The sequence below is a fragment of the Protopterus annectens genome, chromosome 7.part1 (assembly GCF_019279795.1).
Source record: "Protopterus annectens isolate FY-2018-M chromosome 7.part1, PAN1.0, whole genome shotgun sequence".
Taxonomy (NCBI): Eukaryota; Metazoa; Chordata; order Ceratodontiformes; family Protopteridae; genus Protopterus; species Protopterus annectens.
This window is the reverse complement of record NC_056740.1, coordinates 216759346-216786458: the sequence shown is the minus strand read 5'-3', so window position 1 is coordinate 216786458 and position 27113 is coordinate 216759346. Positions and strand designations below refer to the sequence as shown.

Here is a 27113-nt window from a genome sequence, read left to right as displayed (position 1 = left end):
GAACCAAAGAGAATACCCTCATCCTTCATCAGTCTAAATTGCCTCAACCAATCCAATCTGTTTGCAATAACTAAAAAAGAATCACTGACTTACTGTTAGCCTAGATATTCTAGGATCCAAGCTCCACACCTCCTCTGATCTCAGTTTTATATTCCAGTCTCCTACTAGGACTGTAATCCCCTGCTTAATAGCCACAATCTCTGACAACAATCTTTCCAGATCTAAACAATCAGTCAGTCTTTGATAGAATATAGACAGAACCTACAGTCACAACTTGACACTTCCAACACTCTCTCAATAATGCATACTGCCCATGATTATCAACTAATGTCTCCTTCACCTGGACATAGCAGTTCAGTGCTATCAAAAGTGATATGCCTCTCCTTCTTGTACCTGTCTAACTGCAGCTATGTCTAGTCTAGATCCATTTTTTGCCAGTTTTTTTGAGTTGCTGCCTACACATGTGTTTTCTGCAGGCCTACAAAGTCTGGCATCTCCTGTCTAATAGCTGTAGAATACTCTCCCTCTTTAAGGGGTTCTAGAGCCCATTAACATTATAGAAACAGAAATATAATATATTAATTCTATCCTCTTAATTTACAGTCCTTAATATACATTTCCCAAGATCTAATTTTATAACTCTTCAAAATATATCCCTCTTTGTTCATGTTTACAACTTCTGTAAGTGCATGCCTACCTTCTCCATTCTCCTGCATTACTCATTCAATCACAGTTCAGTGCAAACCACATATTTCCACATGACTTGTATCAGCTAAGTGATTTCCTCTCTCGCATAAACCTCAGCAAATTAACTATACAGATTCTTAAAAGAGTTGCTCCCATAGCTGAGGCTTGAGCCACTATAAAAATGCTGATCTGTCCATCCATAACAGGTAGTACATTTATCCTCATGGATTCACCAAGGTTAGCCCAGCAACTCTCTGCAGGAATGCTTACTACTGTCATCCCATCCATATCTTAGTTGCTGTTTCCCATTAAAATAATTTAATGGTTAATAAAATACATAAACTTCCTTGTCTTGCTACACTAAAGACTCAATTCAAACAAAGCATCTTTATGTATTTTGTTTTTTTATGTACGAACTGTCATTTACCAAAATATTTTTAAGGTCTATAAGCAGCTCCACCATCAAACAAGTGTAGATATAAAAAGTATTTGATGTTTGGTCTATTTTCACTCCCTCACTTCTTTGTGTCCATTCTTCACATTTTGCCCATTATGGGACTACTACTTTTCATATTGGTTCCCAATATTTATTCACCCCTTTAGAACCTCTGTATCTTTCAAAATGTTTGTTTTAATGTATAACATAACAGGCAAATACACCAACACAGCTAATAAAGTTACTATTTTTTTATTTGTCCAATAGTGTTTACCTTATGCACCTTCAGCTTTAACTTGTGTCCAAGTGAATCTCTTTTCCCCACCTCTCTGCACCCTTCACAGTACATTAGCATCACACTCTCTTAATTCTTCAATATACATACAAGTATTTGAATAAGTCCCATGTCTCACCACAGCTAATTTCTTATCTCTTGTTTATCAGTGCACCATAAGCAAGCAATCACACATGTACATTCTGCATGACAGTCTTCTGCCACAGACATCTCCCTTGTCTTTCAGGTGACAAATCAAGTTCATTCCCCATCAAATCGAAATACAATGTTCATTCACTTACCTGTTGCCTGTTTAGTTCTCCAGCACAGGACATCTGTGCTACCCAAATTAGTTACAATCTAAAAACGTGTGATGACACTGCCTTTCAGATCAATCTCCCCTTCCAACTTCTGCCAGTCTCCTTTCCATAAATATTTTTAATTTACAGCTGTTGCCAGTCTTCCCTCCACCCTCCCATCATCTCTGCCCTCACCTTCAGGACTGCCCATCACTTAAATAAAGGAAAGAAATCCACTTCTTCTCTCTCTTGGATATCTGGGATGTGCTGTTTGGTTTGCATCACAGTTTCTGGAATCTGCACTTGATCACTGCTATGACTGCTGCTCCTATAGTTCTGTCCCATTTCCCATGGTCTTATCAGCCTCTATAAATGCCTTGTGGATAACAGCATTGAAAACTTTTAACTAAGCTATGTACATTAACTTAACTCATTACATCTGAATGATGCCTCCCAGGTGTATCTGCATTTACCTCACACGGACGCCTTTAGGCATCAAATATTGCTTGTTCATATTTGCATCAATAATTCCAAAACCATGCTATGTACAAGTTTTTAAACAATTTTATCTTAAAGCTTACACAATCGCAAACTCAACTGCATTACTATTTGACCTCTGTCTAGTGCAGGTAAAGAGATATTAACTGTTGTGTTTATTATATCAATTTATATACATATCACTTTCACATTTTTCCAATTATCTCAACAACCAAGTAACAGCGGCAGAACTCCTTAGCCTCATATGAAAGCTCTCGGCTAGATGAATAAAATGCTGCTGACAATATTGTGTAACTTGAGTGGTTGTTGAGATATTGTAAGTTGTTTACAAAATATTACAAATGTAATAGTCACTGTGTTTACTGTGACCTATAAAATTCAGTTTCAGACCTAGAAACTAAAGAATAATACCACTATATAAAATAGTACGTGCTGAAGGGTTTGCCATTTATACTTCATTCATAACCCCTACAGTTCCAGAGATATGAACATTTGTTTGAAATATGAGGACATAATTTGATTGTCAAAAAGTTTGGGCTCCGCCCATTGGAAGTTACAGTACAAACTTCCTGAGTTCCATTGGAGTGAATGAGTTGAATTTAACAGCTCTTTGCTTGCATACGTACACAGCCACTGCAAACTGTAGTCTCCTTTTTCTTGTGGCACCAGAGTATGCATGATCAAAAGGATATTCTTTGGTCTTTATACTTTGTTTGACTATCTGGTACTCTCCTTCAATGTGTATGTTTCACATCTCATAACAAAGGTCGAGTCTCTGTCCTGTGTCCTGCATCGCTCCTCCCTGGTGTCCACACTTGAACCATTTTAAGCTTGATCTCAGTAGACAGAAAGCCACTCCATTCAGCCACCAATCTTGACAAACTCTTTACAGTCTCGACTCTTCCTCCTGCTCTGCTATTCCAAATATAATCAGATTCTTCTTTCTGCCACAATTCTCTTGCTGGACCATCACATCTTCCAGTACATTCAACCTTGTCTTGCCTTGCCTTCTTTCAAATTGACGTTTTAATTTATAAATGACTACAGTATGTCCAACTGCTCATGAAGTTTCATCTACTTCTGCAGGCCTCTTTTTCAGATTTTCCCTTCGAATCTCTTGGAATATCACATTTTGAACCTCCTGCAATATTATTTTGAGTGAAACCTCTTCTGCCTGTACCTCCAAAGTCGAGCAGTACAATGGGGACTGTGTCATACATTCCACTCCTGAATTTTTAATTCCTTCATCTGATAGTGAGCGTCATGTTTCTTTGATCCCTACTTACTTGTCACAATGGCACTTAAGCTCATTTGGCCTATAAATTGGTTTGGAACACTAAAATGAGGGGCATGTTTCAGAAGAACTCACCACATTGTTTGGAGCCATCTAGATTTCTTCACTTACTGACTAATGCAATATCAGAAGTCTCGCCTTAGTGGGCTGCATTTGACCACAATATTTTGAAGGTTAACCAGTAAGTCAGCAACACTTTGTATGCAGTAACTACTGCTACTCCTTTACTACATATTTTTATCTATTATGCATATAATTTTGAATAGCTTTCATTCGATTGTATTATTGTGCTTTTTCCTTTAGTATGTGCAGTCTGCTCATATTTACATTTATATGGTACTGTTTGTTTTTGTAACCATTAAGAATCCTATCTGAACTCTTGCCTGATTTAAATTTCTGTGGCTTGCAGCTTTTCTCCGTTTGTCTTCTCTATACATTTGTTCTATCGAGCAGGTCAAATCAGTTAATAATTATAACTAACTAATCTGCAATACGTCAGATTTACAAAGAAAACTTGAACTAAACTAAAAAAAAAAAAAAAAAACATACGAAGGAGAAATTTATGTTGAACATTAAAAAGATATAAAGGAATAATGCCAAAGAATTCTGTTGTGCCACGAGATGAAGGGAAATAATCAACTTGAACCTGCTGGGTGCAACATGTGGGCAAAAAATAAAAGTTCTTCCATCAAAGACTGCAAGTATCATGTTCTACCATTGTGCAAATTCTGTTTTACCTAGTAATTTACACTCGCATCAAGAATTAGAGCAGGGATGTTATATATACTGTAAGGTATCAAAACTGTGAACTATATATTGGTGACTCCAACACTTTTTGCCTTAAAATGCACTACAATCAAAACTCAGCAGCAGCATTAGTAAATGCCATGATCATCATTTTCAGAATGAATAAATACTCTTCTCCAGCATCCTGTCAAGTGTAAAGGTGGTGATATAAATGGCTATTCTAAGTCACAAAGCATCAGATGCTGTCTGTGTGTGTGAACAGATCGGCGATGGCAAATCACTATTGGGTAGATATGCAGGTGACATTTCTGGAAGAAACCAAGAAAAAACATTAACAGAAAAAAAAATAAAGAAAATAAATGCAAGTTACCGAATGTAAATAGGTGACTTCTTTCCTTCAACAATTTCTCTGTCAACTTCTACACAAACGATGTCAGAATGTGGCACTTCAAACATGGGTTCCAACAGCAAATTTTCCTGGGGGGAAAAAAGCAATCAGTTCTGCCCCTCACCATATTCTTTATACTGAAACTTAAGTGAATGCCAAAAACTACAACCCATAACAGACCAACTACTGAGTTGCTATGGACTACAGTTAATATCAGTGCAAATGATTTCACAGTTTCAGCACTAGTCAAAAATATATGACAAGAAACAAATTGGCAGGAAAAAGCTGCAAACTTACAGTGCCTTAAATAAAAAGAATAGGTTAAACAAAACATGATCAAAAAGTCCAGTATTGTGCAATACTCAAGTGAAAGGAGAAGTCAACTCTGCATTGAATCTATGCATATCAGCTTTCTCATCTTGTAGAGTATTATGTTCGGGTCAGTTTTCACTAGCAAGCTCTATCCTTCTGGCATCTGCCTATTCTGGACTTACTATATGTGCTGCCAGTTGCTTCACTTTAGTTTAAATAGTTGGTAGACACAAGTCACAGTGAGAGAAAGTGTGTGTGTGTGTGTGTGTGTGTGTGTGTGTGTGTGTGTGTGTGTGTGTGTGTGTGTGTGTGCGCGCGCAAAAGGATTGAAAACAACATCTAAGCTCTTATCATAGACAAAATGATGCTGCTGAAATGAATACTGCCCTCTTCAAAGCCTTCAACCCAGTATCAGATAAAATTATATGTTCTTCCAAACTACTAATTCTGCTTACAAAGTACTTACCATAACCTGACATTCAGAACACTTCAGGTTGTACCACCATCATTTCTGGCTCTTAAGCTTCTCAGCTACAGCCAGCTTCCTATTTCCAAATGTTACAAGTTCTGATCTATCTTGTGTGAATCCACACCCCTTCTATGGTCTGCAGACTCCTGTTCCAGGCCTGGTCATAACAGACTATAATCTGTGGATGGCCGCTCTTACAAAACACAGGATTTCTTAGCCAGATGAAAGCAGTGGTCCCTATGAACCCATCTTTATATGAAGGTTCTTGTCGCTGACCCCAGTATCACTCCAAATGTCTGTTACCTTGAAAGTGCATTTGCCATATGAATTCCAAACAGCTTCACCATAGCATTAACCTATGTAACACTGGCTTCGCAGGTGCAGGAATATCCTGTGTCTGTCCTGGCAAAAGCCCTTACCTGCACCGATTTATTCAAAGTCTACCTCTTTGACCTCAGCTCTTCTGAAACTGGCTGCACAGTATCAGCCTACCAGTGTTTGGGGCATATAATCAGATGTCCAGTATCAGTTCAGGCAATGACTCTACATCAACACTAAGATTTTTTGGCAGAAGATAAATTAACTGGTCTTACTCAGCAGCTGCTACCAGTTCAAGCAGTTGGTCCCAGGCCAAGCAATTTTAGCCCTTTACCTGATTGAAACCTCAGACAATCAATTACTACACACCTAAGCAGCAACCAAAAAAGCTGCTGGCTATGTGTATATCCAAAACACTGGCTCTGCCTGGAAACTTGGCTACAACTGCAAACTGTTTAACAGGTGTCTGCTCTGCCTTAGTTCTCAACCACCAGTAAGAACAACTATGTCTGAAACTCACCAAAAGAGAAAAAAAAGAATGAACTACCCCTTACTCACAATGCTGGATGTGAGCAGCCAGTCCTGGCACAGTATTTCTACAATTGGTGATAAGATGTACCCAAGAGAATTATATGTGAGCTCTTCTCAGATAGAATTTGGCATCACAAGGTATCTAAAAAAGACACCAAAGGCAGAAACATCCTAAGAATCTATAAGTTAATGTTTGAGAAGGACATCTCTAACAGGTCATTCATACATCCCTCTCTCCACAGCTATGGTGAGAGCAAATAAGCTGCCTCTTTCTGGAAAAGCACTGTTCTATCAACATGTGTAACATTGTGTCACCAACACATCCAGTCTGACAACTACAAAACAGAACAGAATAAGTTATGAAACATAAAAAGGAAAGGTACTGCAAACTGTCAATCCTGCAAGTAAGGACCTGTTATAAGCAAAAAAAAAAACAATTCACTACATTGGCATGGAGGAGACCACAGAAAAAGACAAGGCTGTTAACTTGCAGTTGCCATTCAGACATCAAAACCAAAACACGGAAGGATTATCAGTGCCAATAAGTGACCACTGTAGGCTCATCACCAACAAAAAAACACCACGATAAGGCACTGTAGATGTGAATGCTGCAGAAGAATATTAACCAATTCCAAATATGCCCAGTTTAAGTTTTTAATGAAAACCAAAGTAACACATGGACTTAAAACGAAGATCACCATTAAACGCTTAACATAATCACCGCGTTTTTCTCCCTTGCTTAGGACTTCTTCACACATACTAAATCATAATCCACTTCCCTTATTTTTATATGCTTTTTCCTGCTAGTTAATTAAAACTAATTATCCAGTCAAACCTAGTTTATTTAAAAACATTCATAGTCTTAAAAATATTCTACAACACTTAATAAAATGCAAAAACACATTAATAATGTAAAAAAAAAAAAATATATATATATATATATATATATATACATACATATATATATATATATATATATATATATATATACACATATATATAAATAACATATGCACAACATCCTCATTTTGTTTAAACCCCAAAGATTATTAAAACATTAACAATAAAGTGATTGTGTTAACTATAAAAACACTGTGGAGGAGAAATAAAAATACTATTATTTGGTTGCCCTATAATATCCTATTTTTTTTTTGTTACAAAAGTAAAAGTAACTGTAAAAAATGTGTGCGTCTAAAAAACTATTATACAACCCTTTACCAACTTGATCCGCAGGGTACAGTAAATGTGCCTAATGTACTAAAAAACTTTAAAAACTACAGAGCCAATGAGAACCTTCTACCTGAATAAATGATTAAAAACCTAAACTGCTCTAAGGAAGATTATAACCTAGCAGCCCTGAGTTTTTAAAACTGGAACCAGGGAGATATTCTCATTCAATCCTAGAAATTTATTGGCTTCTAAAATAAGTTGCCAATATATTTCCCATTATTCAATTTTAGTCTCCCATTGTCCTCCCTGAGCTTCAAACTGGGCATATTTAGAATTGGTTAATATTCTTCTGCAGTGTTCACCTGTACAGTGCCTTATTGTGGTGCTATTCATACATCTCAGACATTGTATTTTGATGATATCCTGCAATTAGAATATTTCTAAGCAAAAGATTAATCCACCATACTATTATTGTGGAAAAGCACAAACTGAATATAACTATTAACAAAATGAAAGTTATGTACTTACCATAATGGTAGATCCATACTGCCTGCTCCCATACTTCAGCAAAGTATGGGTCTTTCGATCCAAACAGATCTAATGCTGGCCACTACAAGGCTCAAACTGCTCCCGTCACAGCACTGAATTACCTAACACTGAGTTTGCCCTCTTCCTACAAGGACAATTACATCCCCACAAATAGGAATACTCCATGAAGAAGCACGTTCCTGGGGTATAGACCATTCAGATAATATGACCAGGCTCTCAACAGGTCAGTGCAGTTGCTCCAGAACCAAGGGAATATGAAATGAGATCTGGAAGGGGGATGGAGGGAGGGAAATTGAAGTATGGAAGTAAACAATATGGATCTATCATTATTATAAGTATATTACTTTCATATTAGATGTTGTCTCTTCTGTCTGTCCTCAACGTAAAGGACAGTCCCCAGCTACTGCAAACCTTGGGAAGTTTCATGGAAAGATATTCCAGAGAACAGCTGAACCAAAAGAAGCTCTGAACCTAGAACATACATGTCGAGCACAGCGCCTCTTTGGCCCTCTTCAAAAGGAACCTTGACGATTGGCTGGGAGAAAGGAAATTCACCCCGGGGATTACGTCAGTCGTCCTGCTAGACAGGGGTCCAAGGAAGTAAATAGTGTGGGAAGAAATAGCTAAGGAATTGTTATGGCAAGGCTTGTATATGCCCCTAGGGCCAATAGCCTAGTACCAACCTATGAATAAAAATCCAGTTTGTAGTGAGATATGAAGGTGTGGATATTAGACCAGGTAGCTGCTGCACAAATATCATCAACTGGTACTTTTACGTGTTTTATTAACGGATACGTTTGAGCAAAAAGTAGCTGAAGTAGCGAGTGACCTAGTAGAATGAGACTTGGGACTGCCAGGCAGGGTCATTCCCTTTTCCCGATATACATAAAACATTTATTCAGACAGCCATTGTGAAAGTTACTTTCAAAACTTTAACCCAATTTAGCAAAAGAGAAAGATACAATTAGTCAATTTTAATAACATTTTTAGTACAGTGCAAATAAAATCTGATCTGTTACTGCACATCCAAAAGACGTAGCATGTATTTTCCTTTATTAGGAAAATGGGGAAAGAAAACAGAAAGAATGATGGCTTGGTTCAGGGAAGATTTTGAGGCTACCTTGGAGAGAGAAGGGGGGACTGGTCCTCAGTGATAATATGTTCTTGTGGAAAACCAAATAAGGGGGCTTACAAGACTGTGAAATTTTGAAATCTTTTAGGTGAAAGTAACCACCACTAGAACCAGTGTTTTTCAACAAAGACATTTCAAATCAACTGTGACTGCAGGTTCAAAAGGAAAATTAATGGGAGTTTGAAGCTTTAAAATGTGAAAGCTGGAAATAGCCGCTAACTGAACTTTAACTGTAGAATACCTAGCTCTATCATAAAAAAGGCCAGCCAGAAAATCCACAATATCAGGGAGAGGAGCCGAAAGGGGATCTTTGCCACTGCTGGAAGCCCAAATAGAAAATCTGTTATACTAATTCTTGTATACTTTTCTGTTAGAAGGTCTCTGTGAGGCAGATCAAATATGTACAACCTGTGATGAAAGCCTGGACTGTCAAACCATCATACGAACTGAGGAAACCATGCAGTTAACTGAAGAAACCATGCAGTTAACTGGAAGGCTTCGATGTCCAAATGAGGCATCCTGTTTGGAGCCAAGTCCAACACCTACAGAGATCAAAGAAAGGGAAACCACAACTGTCAAGGTCAACAGGGGTAATAAGGATCACTATTGCATTGTTCCACATTGTTTGCTGCAGAAACTTTGGTATGAGAGTAGTGTGAGGATAAGCATAAAGGAGACCAGTTAAGGACCAGAGCATCCCTTGGGTATTCCCCTTTTGGGAGGATAAGGGCAATGTAACTGCTGAATTTGGTGTCAGAGGGAGTGGCAGACTGCAGCAAGGTAGACCCCAGTGGTTGAAAATCTGCTCTGCCACTGATGGATTAAAGGACCACTTGTGTGGTAGGAGAACAGATCTGCTCAACTTGTCTGCCAATATACTGAATTTCCCTGGGATGCACACTGCTAACAGAAAGCAGTGAGAAGCCATCTTCCACAACCAAACCCTCATGGCCTCAGGACACAATGGGTAGGAACGTGTTCCTCCTTGTTTGCTGATGTACCAAAACACTGACATAATGTCTGTCTGAATGGCAATCACAGCCCTGGGGAGGGGATCCTGAAAGGCCTGCAACACTGGGAGGACTACTCTAATCTCAAAGACACTGATGTGAAGACTGGCCTCTGTAGGAGATCATGTGCCACGGACCACCTTCTCCAAAAAATGTCCCTCCCCACCTCAGCAGGGGAAGCAACTGTGGTCACTGTGGCCTGGGGGAAGGAAGAATAAAAGGACGACACTTTGAAACTATCACAGAGTCCAGCCACCACTGAAAATGTTTTTTGCAAATCTGGGTTAAGGACATGGGAAAGTTCATTGGTTGAAACCTCCTCAACCAATGGACTGCAAGAGTCCACTGCAACACTGTCCTATAAAATCTGGCTAGAAGGACTAAGGTGATGATGGCTGCCATCGAGCCTAGAAGGCACAAAATGCACCTTGCTGGAGAAGCTTTTGAAGGGAGAGTACTGGCAACACTTGATGATGAAGTGTGTGAATCCTCAATTTTGGTAATGTGGCCATCTGCAGCTTGGTATCCAGATGGACTCTGATGAACTCTATCATTTGGACTGGCTGCAATCTGGACTTCATGAGGCTGACAGTTATCCCTAACTGGGAACAAAGGTGGAGCAAGGAGCCCCTGGCTTGAATAAGAAGATTCCTGGTTGAAGTGGTCTTGAAACAGTTGTTTAGATATGGGAACACTCAGAACCCCTGCAGTCTCAGATGAGTTGCGATCACCACCATGTATTTGGTGAAAACTCAAGCAGCTAAGGTGAGACCAAAGGGCAGGGTTCTGTAATGGAAGTGATTGGCTCCCAGCAGAAAATGACAGAAGCTCCTGAAGTGCCTGTCCATTTTTATATGATAAAATGTGTCCTGGAGGTCTTTCACAGGTTCACAGGTTCATAGATTAGTACTAAGCTAACTGCCCTTGCGGGCCATTTTAAGCCTAGCCAATTATCCCTTGTGAGACTCAAACCCTGCACCTTGTGTTTGTAAGGCAAACACCTTAACCATTAAGCCACCCTCCCAACCTCATGTGCAGCCAATCGTCCTTCCTCAATAATGGTAGGCTGGACTGAATTATGGCCATCTGAAATTTTGTCTTTATTACATACTGATTGAGGTGACTGAGGTCCAGAATGGGCTAGTGGTCAAAGTTTTTCTTTGGTACCAAAAATAACCCAAAATAGACTGTGAACCAGTGTTGGTCTACTGGACCTCCTGAATGACTTGTTTGTCTAGCAGCTGTTTTATTTCTTGTGCTGTTGCCTTTCATTGTGTGTGTGGGACCATAGGGAAGTTGTCTTGAATAAGGGGTTGACAAAGAAAGGGAAATGTATAGCCTCTGGTTATGATTCTCGGCATCCATACACCTTGAGTGATGGTTGTCTACGTCACAGGGTGCAGACACAAGCACCCCCCCCCCCAAGTGTCTCCAGATTGCAGCAGTCGGGTAACCCTTCAGGAGCTCTGAAAAGGCCTGTTGCAAAAGGGACCACAGAAGTCTTGATATTTGCGGTCCACCTCTGCCACAGGGATGAGAACTGTTATGATTACCTCCCTCTGCCTCTGGTGGTGTATCTGCAAAGTTGCAGAGATCCATCTAGGCTTGCTGGCAAACAATTGCTTCACTGCCTGTCGCTCTTGACATGCCATCGGCCACATAAGAAATAAGGTGCACGGACACATTTGACAAAGACTGAATGGTAGCCAACTGAGTATCGATTGATTTCCTATGTTCCAAAAACAAGAACCTGGGGAAGGACTTAAATAATTCCTTACTCAAATCACTCTGAAAACATGTTAAGTAGACCAAGTAATTCAGTACTCATAGTGAAGGCCACTGAAGCATCTAACCACTTTCCAAAAGTACAGTTTTGTACCTACCATAAATGTAGATGTTCGAGTGTATACACTGCTGCAGTCATTACATTTGGGTTATCCTGCTGTCAGGCGGTTCCCCAGTCGGCCTGAGTTCCAAAGTCCTGGTCCGGCATCGGTTGCTGTCGCCTCCTCCCTGATGTCAGTGTGACAGGGGTATATAAGATGCAGCAGATGCCATTTTCTTCAGTTTTTCTTGCCCCAGATGTCAGGTGCCTCTAAATAGGTAGGCAATGCAAATTGCTAATAAAACATACATAAGAAAAGCAAACAACAACTTACAGCTACCAGCAAATACTCCCCATAGGTAGTAAAGGGTAGAATACATAGGTACGTACCAGCAAGTAAGAGGGGAAGGAGGGAGGGTAATCTGGATTGCAGCAGTGTATACACTCGAGCATCTACATGTATGGTAGGTACAAAACTGTACTATGTTCATCGTGTTACACTGCTGCAGTCAATACACTTGGGTGGAATCCCAAAGCTGAGGTAGGGTGGCTGGTTCTATAAGGCATTAGGTGTGGCTATAAGGCCCTGCAGCACTGCAGTGGCGAAGCCAGCTCTGGATTTAGAGTATAGAGGCAGATGGTAATGCTTGGTGAAGGTATGTACAGAACTCCAAGTTGCTGCTTCCAAAATATCCTTGGTAGGTACTCCTCTGAGGTAGGCAGTTGAAATGGCTGTTGCCCTGGTGGAGTGAGATCTAATGTTGCTAGGTACAGGTTTCCCATGGTGTGTATAGCAGAAACGTATACAATGTCCTATCCATTTTGAAATGGTCTGTTTTGAAATGGCTTTTCCCTGTGCTCCTGCAGCACATGCTACCAGTAATTGCTCAGATTTTCTGAAAGCCTTGGTTTTGTCTAAGTAGAAGCGTAACTGCCAGTGAATGTCCAAAGAATACAGTAGTCTCTCCCCTTTACTCTGTGGTTTTGGATAAAAAGTTGGCAAGTGAATAGTTTGGTTTAGAGCCACACTAGATACCACCTTTGGCTTAAACGTAGGGTTAGTTCTTAAAAACACCCTGTCCTGGTGGAAAATGAGGAAAGGTTCCACTGCCATTAGCGCCTGTAATTCTGAAACTCTTCGTGCTGATGTTATTTCCAGGAGCAGAGCAGTTTTCCAAGAGATATATTTTAATTCTGCTGTGTTAGCTGGCTCAAAAGGAGGTAAAGTTAATTTTTCCAAAACAAAGTTGAGGTCCCAAGTTGGAGTAGGTGTTCTACGAGGCGGTCTTATGTTTTTAGCCCCTCTGAGGTACTGTTTTAACAGAGGATTAGAGAAAATTGGTGGATCCGTGTTGTAATGAGCAGAGATGGCAGAGGCGTGGATCTTGATGGATGAGAAGGAGAGGCCTTTGTCCAGCATCTCAGTTAAGTATTGTAGTATCTGAGGAATGTTTGGGACAAGAGGGTCAAGGCTGTGAGCTTGGTTCTAGGCACAGAATATCTTCCATTTATCTAAATAGGCTTTCCTGGTACTAGGCCTTCTGGCCTCCAGAATGACATCCATAACAGCTTTGGAGAGAGGTGTTGTTTGCTTGACTAAGGAATTTTTAAGGTCTTTAGCTGGCTGTGTAGTATTTGATTGTTGGGCTGAGACAGCAAATGTGGGATATGAGGCAAAATCCAGGGTGGTTCTTGTGCTAAGCTCTAAGATTGGGTACCAGTGCTGGTGTGGCCAGTCTGGTGCAATCAGGATAATCTTTGGCTCTTCTTGCCTGGCTTTTATCAGTACCTTTGGCAGGAGAGGTAGTGGTGGGAAAGCATATACTTGTAGGTTCTCCCAGCTGAATGAGAGGGCATCACTTTCCATGCTTGTGGATGGTAACTCCTTGTGCAGTATTTTTGTAGCTGGCAGTTCATTGGGGATGCAAACAGATCTATGTCCGGGCTCCACCATTTCTGTGTTATCATTCTGAATATTTGTGGATTCAATTCCCATTCGTGGGGATCCATGATGTTTCTGCTTAAGTCGTCTGCCAGTGTGTTTTTCTCTCCTGACAGGAATTGTGCTAGCAGGTGAACTTGATAGTTTATAGCTGTGTTCCACAAGGTCATGGCATGTCTGCAGAGGGGGTAGGAGTGAGTGCTCCCTTGCTTGTTTATGTACCACATAACTGTGGTGTTGTCTGTCTTTAGTAGTAGTTGTCCTGGATGCAGTAGTTCCTTGAAAGCTATAAGGGCATTTTGTACAGCTAGCATCTCTTTTTGATTGATGTGAAGATGCCTTTGTTCTGCGGGCCACTTGCCCTGAATACATTTGCCTGCCATGTGTGCTCCCCAGGCGTAATCCGATGCATCTGTTGTCAGTGTTTGCCTGGCTGTGGGTTGTGTGAAAGGCTGTCCCTTGTTGAGGTGACAAGCTTGAGCCCACCATTGAAACTCCTGTTGTAGGCAAGGAATTAGTGGTATATCTGTTTCCAAACTTTGACAGTGTTGAGACCATACATTCTTTAGGTACCATTGTAGTTTCCTCATATGCAGTCTGGCATATGGAATTAGTAGTATGCAAGATGCCATGTAACCCAAGGCCTGCAGAATTTTTCTTGCAGGGAGTTGGGTCTTTGTTGCCATCAACTGAAAGTATTGAGTCAGTTGTCCTTGCTTGTCTGGCGTGAGATAAGCCATCTGGGCCGTTGTGTTCAAGCTGGCACCCAGGAATATATTTCTTGTGAGGGCACTAGTTTTGATTTTTCATTTACTGTGTACCCCAGGCAACTTAATAACTTTTTTACAAACGCCAGATGCTTTAGAAGAATGTCCTTGCTCTCTGCTTGAATCAGGCAGTCGTCCAGGTACGGATAAATTTTAATTCCTTTCTGTCTGCAAAATGCAATTACTGGTGCCAGGCACTTTGTGAAGACCCTGGGCGCAGTAGATAAGCCAAAGGGCAGTGCAGAGAATTGATAGTGCATTGAACCAGCTATTAACTTCAACTCCCATCTACAACTAAATATCAAAAAAACCCATCAAAAACTAGGCATGCTCTATCGTCAAAATCAGTACCTCACATGCTCCTCTAAAATCACTCTCTCCTCTTCTTTTCTTATCCCCTCCCTTCTCTATGGAGCTCCTCTGCTAACCAATCTTCAGTCCTCTCTAAAAAAACAACTTTCTTCATGCTATAACAAAATCGCTAAGTTCGCAAACGGCCACAGGTCCTCCACCCACCACTGCACCTCTCTCCAAAAACTAAACTGGCTTGAGTTACCTAATCAACTCAACTACACTCAGTTAACTTTAGCCCACAAGCTCATTCTCAACCCATCTCTCTGTCCCTCCCTGTCCTCCGCCTTCAGGATGCACCTACCCAATAAGGCTTTAAGGTCTAACAATCAAAACCTATTAGAAGTACACAAACCAACTCGTCCTCCAGGCAAAAACTTACTATCCTTTAACCTAGCTCGTCTCTGGAACTCACTCCCACCATCAATTCGCACTACTCTCAATCATAACATGTTTAAAAAATCTCTTCATATGTATCTAAGGTCCCAGTGGGAATGCTCTTGCTCCCACCCCTCATAAAAGGCCAAATGGGAATGCTCTTGCTCCCACCCCTCGTAAAAATATGGTATTTACATCTTCCTTCACACTCATGTTACCTGATTGTACCTTATAAGCTTTTGTTCCTTACAAAATAACCACTCTGTATGTGTAAAGTAACATCACTCTTCTCTAAATAGTATTGTTTGAATTCCTAAAGTTTGAGTTTTTTTTTTAAATATTTTGAGTATTGTTTGTATGTTTCCTGAAGCTTCAAACTCATATGTTTGTATCTTGTACTATTGTATTTATCATGTTACTGTTTGTACCTAGTTTGTTATTGTTTTTTGGAGCTTTTCTCCCCAGGACTCCATTGAAAATGGGTTCTTTTTGGCCCAATGGACTATCCTGGTAAACCAAGATAAATAAATAAATAAATAAATAAATAAAATGAATCTGAGGTATCTTCTGCAGTTTTTATGATAGGGGCATGCAGGTATGCCTCTTTGAGGTCCAAGGTCACGAGCCAAGCTTTCTTGCCAAGCATGGGAAGAAGCTGCTGTAGTGTCAACATTTTGAATTTTGGAACATCCAGGTAAGTGTTTAGAGAAGAAAGATCCAGAATGGGCCTCCAGGCTTTGTCCTTTCTGTAAAATTCTTGTCCTTGTGCCTGTGATGGTACCTTTTGAATAGCTCTCATATCTATGAGTGCTGTAGTTTGTTTTTGAGCCTCTTGATTTGGTGGCAGATTTGGCATTCCTTTTAACCTTGGCAGAGTGTGAAAGTGGAACCTGTAACCTTGAGATACAATGTTGAGAACCCATTTGTCTTTGGTGATCATATGCTAATTGTGATAGAAAAGTGCCAGTTTTCCTCCCAAGGGGGCTGCCAAGAGATATTTGTTTGGCAGCTGTAGTGGGAAGTCATTGGGGCTGCTTTTTGTAAGGTTGGGGCCTGTCTTCCCCTTCTTTCTGACCTGATGCAACCCATTGTCGAGGCCTGTAAGGACCTTGTGGTTGACCTCTACCTCTTGGATGTCTGTATCTTCCCCTTTGAGGTCTGTCTGTAATTGGAAAGGACCAATTCTTAGTTGGCCAATTTTTGCTAAATCTAGGAGGCTGAACCTGTAAGAAATCCTTCACCGTTTGCATAGATTTTGCCTTATCCTCCTCCTCTGCCTCTAAAGGAGGGTTCACCCTGTGTGTCCGGAAAGACCCTCTGGGACTTTTTGAACCACATTTTACCACCCCCTTGACCTTTGGGTTATGGTTGAGATGGAACAGTAAAATGTACTCCCATGGCAGAAAGCATCTTTCCTTCTTGCTCACACCAAGTGAGTGTATCCTTCACCTTAGAACCAAAAAATGAGGAACCATCAAATGCGGCATTGGTGAAAGTAGACTTGAACGGTTCCGCAAAATTACACAAGCGCATCCAGGAGTGACTCCTCAGGGCAACTCCTGAACCCGCTGCTCTACTTGCTCCATCAGCGGCATAGGAGATAAGCCGCATGGAGGAGTTAACTATAGAATTTAAGGTGGACAACTGAGCAGAAATCTTGTCAGGGACTCCCTCAGTACACCTTGTATAGAATCTCCTAACTCCTTGAGGAGATCCCTCTGCAATCGCGTGAAGTGAGTGAGATAGTTCAACGATCGAAGGGTAAATGCCGCTGAACTAAAGATACACTTCCCAAATCTGTCCATCTGTCGAGAATCCTTGTTTGACGGATGAACAGAGGAAGAAGTCTCCGCCAGCTCCTTCTTTGTGGCCGCCGCCACCACCATGGCATCTATGGGGACGCCCTTAGACAAAAATTCTTTACCATGAGGGGCAGACAGAAACTTATTTGGTCTCCTGGGGACTGGCTCCATGGCATCAGGAGTATCCCACACCTTTTGACTAACTAGATCCATCACTTCATCAAAAGGTGGAGACACCCAAGAGGCAGAAGGTTGAGACCCGAAAGCCTTCAGGTACACCGACTCATCAGAAGGGTTGACAGTGGGCCAGTCGCACCTCTGCTTAAGGATCTCCAGGATGTCCACACAGGAGACATCATCAGAGGACAACTTGGGGGACCCTTCTGACTCCTCAGGTCAGTGTCCGATGTCAAAGACTCATCCTGGGAGTCAACATGCTTCCTCTTACATAACCTCATCCGGGGAGGCTCCTCGAAAGGACATTCCAGGGAGGCCTTGGAAGAGTAAGGGCCACCAGCCGATGGCTCCTGAGGCTGTGGGTCTCTGCAGTCTCTGAAGAGAGTAGGGGGCTGAGACCAAAGTGGGTGCTCTTGGGGGGAAGAGTGCTGGTACCACTGGTAGGAGAAAGAGACAGCATGCTCCTCATCATCTGAAATGCTGACCTCTCCGGCTTTGAAGACCTCCTCCGCTCTGAAGAGACAAAGGTTGACATCGGAGCCAGAGACATCGACTCCGAGGTGGATGCAGGGTCCGAGCTCACCCTGGCCGACGCACCGAGAGGAAGGGTCGGAACCAAAGAAGATCGATTCCAACTCTCCCCATCGGCGCCGACATGAGAGCTTCGGCCCCTGGATATGGATGGCACCGAGCGTTTCAGGGCTGAACCCAGCTCCAAAGCACCGACAAAGGGAGATGTAACCAATAGTTCCTCCAGTGGCACCAAGCACTCCGGCTCCGAAGGGCCAACATGGCTCGGAGGAGGAATAGTAGACAAGGGCAAAGCTGGATCAAGTGGCCCCAGAGATGACTGGGTCGGAGCCAACAATAATTTTGGTAAAGCAGACGATTTCAAGAGTCTCAAAACTACCCTCTCCACATCTTCTTCCGAAAGGCTCCTGGGAGACATAGGTGATCTTGACCTAGGGGGCACTGGAGACTTTAGTAACACGGAAACCGATATGGAATCAACAGACCGGCTCAGAGTAGCAGATTCAACTGCTGATTCAATCGGTTCAGAGGTCGGCTCTGAAACAGTTGGAACCGACTCTGACACCATAATGGTGCTCTCCTTCAGCTCCGAAGGCTGTGGAGTCAAAGAGGCAGATTTTGACTATTTAGGAGGCGGCTCCGAGACACCAGCCAGTGCTGGAGAAGGCCTTTTTGAAGATTTAGATTTGCCAGACTTGGAGGAAGCCAAAGAACTGGATAGAGCTTCCTCAAATGATGGTTTTAATAGACCCTTGAGTATAAGCTTATTGTTTCTCTCCTGTAACACCCTAGGGGAGAAAGCATGGCAGAACAAGCACGATTCCTGCAAGTGGATGGCCCCTAAACAGTAGACACAGCTACTGTGGCCATCTGTTGAAGACATCTTTTGGGAGCATTTCATGCACTTCTTAAAACCCGAAGGTTTGTGCTCCTTACTCTCCTTAGACATTCCACACACACACAACACCCAGGAAAGGAAGAAGAAGAAGGGGAGAGAACTAGGTCCTCTAAATAAAATGGGCCTAGACCTACAGAAGGAAATACCACGAGGCTAGGTCCTTTAACTTAAACGGGCCTAGCCCGGTGGACAGAAAGCTAGGTCTTCTAATTTAAACAGACCAGAAAAGAGAAAAACTCATGCACACAGAACTTGAATGACTCTATTTAGTAAAAATGTAATAATAACAACTATCGTAATAGGGAAGGAAACTCCAACCATACGTAATGAACAAGCGGATCCCCACCAAAAATACAATCACTGAAGAAACTAAGCTGAATGTCAAAAGGAGACCCAGTAATGGTCAGAAATAACAGGAGCCCCTGTTAACTACCAGCGGAAACCCACCTAAAACTAACACTATACCTGAGAGAAAAAACAAGGCACAATGGCGCCTACAATGAACTCTAAACTGGCACACAGGATACCAGACTAACAACATGTTTAAACTAAGATTGCACCAAAAGGGCAAACAACACAACTGCTTAGGATAATAGCAACCCTAACAACACAATATAAACTCTAATACTACATATGTAAATAGAAAGAATTTGAAACTTAGCCAGAGCCAAGAGAAGCACGACCGAACTCGTAAACGCGGCAAATGAGATCTGGGGTTTGTACTGGTACACTATGGGATACCTGCTCAGCCATGAGCCAACCAGAAGTCTTCAAGCGTGTAAATCGGCCGAGTCGGAGCAAAGGAGAGGAAAGCTGGATTTTCTGATTCAGGACAATGGTATGGCATCAGACATTTCTGAAGTTGCTATACGGTTCAAGCAGCATGGCTAATAGCAGCAAGTCTGTTTTCCAAAAGAACAACTTCAAAGGAAAAGAATAAATGTGGCTTAAAGGAGAACTGCACCCAAAGTCTGGAAACACATGTTTATTTCATGACGTCTTGATGTTTCCTTTATTTTAACACTACTTTTGGACTCTGTACTTTTTTTATATTTTTAAATGTAATTCCAGAATCTGACACATGGGATCCGGCATCTTCTTTTTTTAGGCTACCTCCAGGTATCCCACAATGCAGACTTTGGCTTTAAAATATTACATCATAGCCCCTAAGCTCCTGTTGATGCACTGATTTCACATGTGAGAGCTTGCAGTAGAAAGTTAAGGTCCCATGGAGGTCTGAGGAGAAAAGTCACATTTAAAAAGACCCTGCAGATCATTTTTGGGAAGCTAGAAAATTTGAATTTATTTCTTGATGAAAATTTGAAATGGCTGCAAGCTGAACCTTAACAGATAAATAGCTGGAACCAAATTTTAATAAAGTACTTAGGAACTGCAACATAGAGAGAACTGGGGCTGAAAAGGGGTCTAGTCATTGTTGCACTGTCCAGGGGCTTTATTTTTGTGGAAAAAGGCTGGCTAAATGAATTTAAAACTAATTTTTCTAAAGTTATTGCTTTACTTTACATTTGAGGTAATGTTAAGTATTTAAAAATCTTTCTACTATGTTTTTTGGGGGTAAAAGATTTTTTTTTACTACTTACCTGTGTTACCAACGAATGCCAGGCTTCCTCTGGAATCAGGCATCTTTTTTGTGGAACAATAAATAGTTTCCTTTGTTCTTCCAGTCACAAAAAAGCTTTTGCTACCAGAGGTGGCTACTAAAGTGCCTCAGCAATGGATGAGTGATGCTACTGTGGCCATTTGGTTGCTCAAACCATTTTTTATCTTTGGTTCTCTCTAGTCCCTACAGCCATCATGGTCCAGGGGTTAGACACATTGTCTGTGGCTGTTGGCGTGACCTTGATGGGCAAGGGAGAGATGCTCTTGATGACCCTGGGAGACAGGGCAGGGGAATTTTTCTCTGCCTAGCCAGGCTGTCAAGCCTGCTGTTGGAGTGATCTTGATGAGCAAGGGGGAGATGCTCTTGCTGACCCTGGGCTGCCAAGCCTATCCCAAGGGAGGCTTTTCTGGCAAAAGTGGGTCTGCTTAATCAAAAATTCCTGTCAAAAAAAAAAAACTCTTAAGCATATATCCTCTCCTGTCTCAGTCAATTTGGACAGGAGTGGCATATTAGGCTTAGCTTGGGGTCAAACCCAACCCTTCCAGTTCTACTGTTTCTGTAACAGAAAAAGGCATTCAATTTCAGACGAGCTTTATGAATTTGATCCACAAAATGATTATGAGGGGACATATTCTATTTTGTCTGCTCAGATTTCTGATTCTTCTACCAGTCTCATTAAAGGATTCTCTTTTTTCTGAAACTATTTCCAGAATAGTTGTTTCAGTGGGAAAATAATGACATTCCACACCCCCTAAAGAAATATTATAATTGAGTGCAACTGGATTTTCCTGAACCTACTTCAATTTCTACACTCTTTTCAGCATTAGAGAATGTTTGTGCCACAGGCTGGAACTTGCACAACAACCAGCCTTCTGTCCACAAGAAAGCAGACAGTTGTATAAAGATGTTCATAGGTTCATAGATTAGTACTAGGCTAATTGCCCTTGTGAGCCATTTTAAGCCTAGCCAATTACCCCATGTGAGAATCAAATCCTTCACATTGTGTCTGCAAGGTAAACACCTTAACCATTCTGTCATCCTCCCACCCCATGTTCAACACACTGATCACTGCTACAGTAGTCTTAACTATATGAGCTATATACTGCCAAGGATATAAAAGCCAGCCAGCTTCTAAAGCTTCAGGGCACCTTCCACGTGCTCAGACTGTCTGGTAGTTTGTGTTGAGCTGACTAGAAGACAAGTTTGAAAACCAAACCCTTCAGAACTTCAACTGACGTTGAAGAGTATGCTCCTCTGAGCTTTTCGAGGATAACTTCCTTTTACAGAAAACATTTCCATTCCATACTTTTTATTTATTATTAATACTTTCCTCTTCAGAAAAGTTATTTTAAAGCTAGGAGTTTGTGCTATAATGGACTGTCATAAAACTGTACTGTACTTTTAAGTAGCAATGCTCTTTTATCTGTCAGTTTAAAAGTTAAAAACATTTTTATGTGGAGAAATTGTGTTTGTATGCTCCAGAAAATAAAACCAAGCGTTTTAAAGTGCTTCTTATTGTGTCTGTGAAAAAAGTGCCTTTTAAAGACTTAGTTTTTACTGACATTTGCTGCTTGTCTTCCCAAGGAAACCGGCACCACTTTCAGCTTGACCATTGAATATTCTGTTGGTCCCATGGTTAGTCCATCTTCCAGGTACAAAAAGAAAAAGTTAAGCAAACAGCCTTTGCTATCACTGCAGGTCAGCAAATTGCTTCAGATGCAGGTAGAGGTTCTGAGAGCACAACGATGCAAACCTCCTCAAACAGTACCAGTGGCCATAGCCCTTAAAAGTATCAGCAGGGCAGATTTTTCCTCACAAGAAGAAACTGTAGACAAAACATTCTTCATACTTTCACAGTTAGTCAGGACAAAACCTTAACATGAGCTTGACAATTCAAAATTCTGATCACAGCTGCAGAAGCATAACCTTTTTCCCATACTTACAAATAATCTTCACATAGTGAGGTTGGAATTAATGAAGTTCTCGGCAGCAGAAGGATTAACTAAAAGCTACAGCGGCTGGATCAGGCTTAGGAAGAGTGTAAGCAAACAAACTGCTCAGGAACTTTATGCATCCTATATGACTTCTTAGGGGCAGCCTGCTGTCAGGAAAACTACAGCAGTAACACATGTCCTGCAAAGCTGACAGAAGTGGAGAAATGAGTATAAGTTCTGGCAGGGCATAACCCATACAGCCACAGTTACTGCAACAGTGATCAATATGATGATCATCATCTGATCTCATTCCTTTAACTTGATTCTTGCAATACAAAAGGGATAATAAAGTACTGTTGTTACATTTGTGTTTCGTAGCTAATGGTTTTTCATAGTTATTCCAAGTAGCTCTCAAAAAAATTCACAGTATATTCCAAACACTTTTGCAAACTTTGTTCTGATACAGAGTTAAGTGAGGGTCAAATGTACACTATAAAGAACACAACTTTTGTTTCATTGAGCCTTTAGTATATTATATAATTTTCCACCCAGAGCTAATCATCACACACACACACACACACACACACACATTTTATTAATACATACATATATATATATATATATATATATATATATATATATATATATATATACACACACATACACACACACATATATATATATATATATATATATATATATATATATATATATATATATATATATATATATATATATATATATATATATATATATATATATTGCATACACCAGGCACACACACACACACACACACACACACACTTACTTATATGTACCGTCTTTGTCTGTTCTATTGTGCATTCATTTTCACAAAGGAATGCACTCAAGGTCATCTGTTCAAATGTTCAGTTTTCTGAATGCTTGTTTTGGTGGATGCAATCTTTATCGTAACAAGTAAGTGGGGTTTCTGTGTGTGTTTGTGTGTTAGGTTATGGTTAGTTAAGTGGATAGATTTAATGGTATATACATATGTTGGTGCATGTTGTCAGCCTGACCCTATCTTGTTTAATTGTAGTGTTACAAAAAGGATTTTTAAGGTAATGTGCAGGGTTAGGGTTAGACGCATGGACAGGGATTACGGTTAGCACATACTACTAAGGTGATCCATGGGGGCAAGCACTACCACTAATCAGACAAACTAGAGATTAGGGTTATGTATGGGTTTTAGTTTAAACATCATAAAAGGAAATTGCTTTCTTTTTGTGACCTTTACTATGTTAGATGTTTTGAGTGTTCCACACTGATTCTTCTTTGTATTGTATCAGATGTTGGGTTTGACATTGTGATACTGTCATGAATCACACTATAACCATAGAGATATACATATATTTGCTTACTTCATAAAATTATTTGCATTGTTGATTTAAACTGAAACAATCTCATCAGACATCATATGTAAATATCAGTATTACCAACAAAACTTGAGTATTTCAAACTTTCTGTGAACTACAAAACTATTACATGTTTCACTCAGGAACACTGATTGTTATTCTCATTATGTTTTTGTCACAAAGGCCATACTGTGCCTGAAAAGGGTCCTCAAACCAGTGCACTCCTATCTGAAAACAGTTAATTCTTATTAAACCCATTGCCACTTTTGAGATTGCCTGTTGTATGAAAGCATACCACCTGCCTATATTTTATCCAAATTTAGAGAAGACCTGCCCTCATCTTGAGATCACAGATGCGCAAAGATCCCTCTTCTGGAGTCCATGAACCTGCTATAGGCTTGTTCAAGAAGTGTGTCCCCCACCCACCCAAGGGAAGATGATTCCATGGTTACTGCTGCCCTGAGAACTGGCTTGGCAAACGGAGATCCAGCTGTCAATTTTTTGTGGATGAGTCCACCACTGTAGGCTTTTCCTGATGGCCCTTGACAATTTGATTGTGTGACACACTGGTTGTTAAGACTGGTCCAACTGGGTCCAAAGGGTTCACTGCAATATAGGCATGAAAGACCATTTGGTTTGAAGCAGCCATTAAACCTAATACTTTTAGGATAATTACTGCATAGGGCTTATGCTAAAGAAAAGTACAGTTTTGTACCTACCATAAATGTAGATGTCCGAACTGGATAGCATCTGCAGTCATAACAACTGGGTTGTCCTGTCGTCAGGCAGCCCTTCAGTCGGCCGGATTCCAAAGTCCGGGTCCGGCTTCGGCTGATGTCGCACTTCACCCGACGTCATCTCTGCTGGTCTCCGGGTATAAAGGCATCAGCCGACGCCATTTTCTTCAGTGTTTCTTGCCCCAGATGCCAGTTGCCCTTCCTGGAAGGCTAATTTTTGGATAAATGCCAATGTTTCCAAAAGGATAGAAGGCAAACTCAGAAATAAGCATGTATGTACATATATACAAACAAATACACCATAAGAGACTCCCCCCACTAGCTAGCTATTTGGAGGGTAAATACCCTAGGAGTACCACAGAGGGGAAGGAGGGAGGGTAATCCTGACTGCAGATGCTATCCAGTTCGGACATCTACATTTATGGTAGGTACAAAACTGTACTATGTCCTTCATGGATGCATCTGCAGTCATAACAACTGGGTAGAATACCATAGCCAACTAAGGGAGGAGGAAAAATTAGATTATGGTGTGGTTAGGATCCCTTGCAGCACAGCAGTGGCAAACCCTGCTCGGGATCTGGAGTACAAAGGTAAGTTATAATGCTTGGCAAATGTATGCACGGAGGTCCAAGTAGCCGCCTCAATAATGTCCTTGGTTGCCACTCCTCGTAAGAAGGCTGTGGTAGTGGCTGTTGCCCTTGTAGAATGAGGCCTTATGTTCTGTGTGATTGGTTTTCCATGGAAGGAGTAACAGAATCGTATGCAATTTCCTATCCATTTGGAGATTGTCTGTTTGGAAATAGCTTTTCCTTCCCTTCCTGTTGCATAGGCTACAAAAGCTGGTCAGTTTTTCTGCTATTTTTGTTCTGTCCAGGTAGTAGCGTAACTGTCTATGTACATCCAAGGAATGCAGCATTCTTTCCCTCTGTTTTGTGGGTTGGGAAAGAAGGTAGGTAGGTGGATTGCCTGGTTTAAAGACACTCTGGATATCACCTTAGGCATAAACGTAGGATTAGTCCTCATGGACACTCTATCTTGGTGGAAGATTAGGAAGGGCTGTACTGCCATTAAGGCCTGAAGCTCAGAGACCCTCCTTGCTGAGGTTATTGCCAGTAGGAAAGCAGTTTTCCATGATAGATGCTGTAGGTCCGCTGTAGCTGCTGGTTCAAAAGGTGAGTGTCAATTTTTCTAGCACAAAGTTCAAATCCCAAGCTGGCAATGGTGGTTTCCTTGGAGGTTTCACATTCTTGATTCCTCTGAGGAACTGCCTGAGTAAAGGATGTGAAAAGACAGGTGGATCAAAGCTGTATTCTGCTGAAATAGCTGATGCATGTATCTTGATGGAGGAATAGGACAGGCCTGTATGTAGAAGCTCTGCCAGATACTCCAGAATGTTAGCCATATCTATAATTGACACATCTTTTCCTCTTTCGCTGCTCCAAATGACAAACCTTTTCCATTTTCCTGCATAGTTCCTTCTTGTTGAAGGTCTGCGGGCTTCAAGGATAATGTCTTTAACCCTTTGGGAAAGTTCTGGGTTAGTTGCTGCTATGTGATGTTCCATGCAGTCAGTTGCAACGTTTTTAGATTTGGATGCATGATGCTGTAGTTGTTCTGAGTTAACATCAAAGGCATCAGGGGTATTGGCCACATGTTGTCCCGAGACATGCTCCTCAGCAATGGGTACCAGTGTTGTCTTGGCCAGTTTGGAGCTATCAGGGTTATCCTTGGACGTTCCTCCTTGATTTTTAGTAATACCTTGTGTATCAAGGGAAGAGGTGGAAATGCATATGCTGTTAGACCTTTCCAGCTGAAGGAGAGCGAATCCACTTTCCATGCAAGTGGGTGGAATGTCCTTGTGCAGAATTTTTTGAGCTGGTGATTGAGAGGGGAAGCGAATAGATCTATCTGTGGCCTTCCCCATTTCTTTGAGATGGTCTTGAAGATGTCCGGGTGTAGCATCCATTCGTGGGCATCCGATGTGGTTCTGCTCAAGATGTCTGCTAGAGTATTGTCCTTTCCCGGTACAAATATTGCCTGTAACTGGATGTTGTAGCTGAGTGCCAGGTTCCAAAGCTCCAAAGTCATTCTGCATACGGGGTATGAATGAGTGCCTCCCTGCTTGTTGATGTACCACATGACTGTGGTGTTGTCTGTCCTTATCATCAAATGGCCCTTTTTGAGAAATGGTCTGAAATTTTGGATTGCCAGTTTTACTGCCAGCACTTCGTTTAGGTTGATGTGCAGGTGGAGTTGATCCTCGTCCACAATCCTTGTATGCATTTGTCCAGCATGTGAGCCCCCCATCCTAGGTCTGAGGCGCCTGTTGTGATGGTCTGGCTTGCTTGATAGCTGTGAAAGGGTAGGCCTGGGTTTGACTGGCATGCTTGCGCCCACCATAGGAACTCCTGTTTTAGGCATGGGATTAGTGGAATTTCTGCTTCTAGGCTGTGCCTGTGTTGGGACCATAAATTCCTTAGGTACCACTGTAGTTTTCTCATATGTAGTCTGGCATGTGGAACCAAGATTATGCATGATGCCATGTAGCCCAAGGCCTGCAGGACTTTTCTTGCTGTTAACTTGTTCTGTTTTGTTAGAGCCAAGAAGTAAAGAGGGAGTTCTTTTGTTTTTCTGCGGTTAGGAATGCCATCTGTTTTACAGTG

General features: G+C 41.3%; 1 protein-coding gene across 2 annotated transcripts in view; it reads right to left on the bottom strand.

Annotated features, from left to right (window-relative positions):
* Positions 1-27113, bottom strand: part of CLPX (caseinolytic mitochondrial matrix peptidase chaperone subunit X) — a 1745917-nt gene that overhangs the window by 59784 nt on the left and 1659020 nt on the right. For both annotated transcript variants that reach the window (XM_044078662.1, XM_044078663.1), the window contains one exon: positions 4606-4712. In XM_044078662.1, the coding sequence (XP_043934597.1) occupies positions 4606-4712 (107 nt within the window). The remainder of the gene's footprint in view (positions 1-4605; positions 4713-27113) is intronic.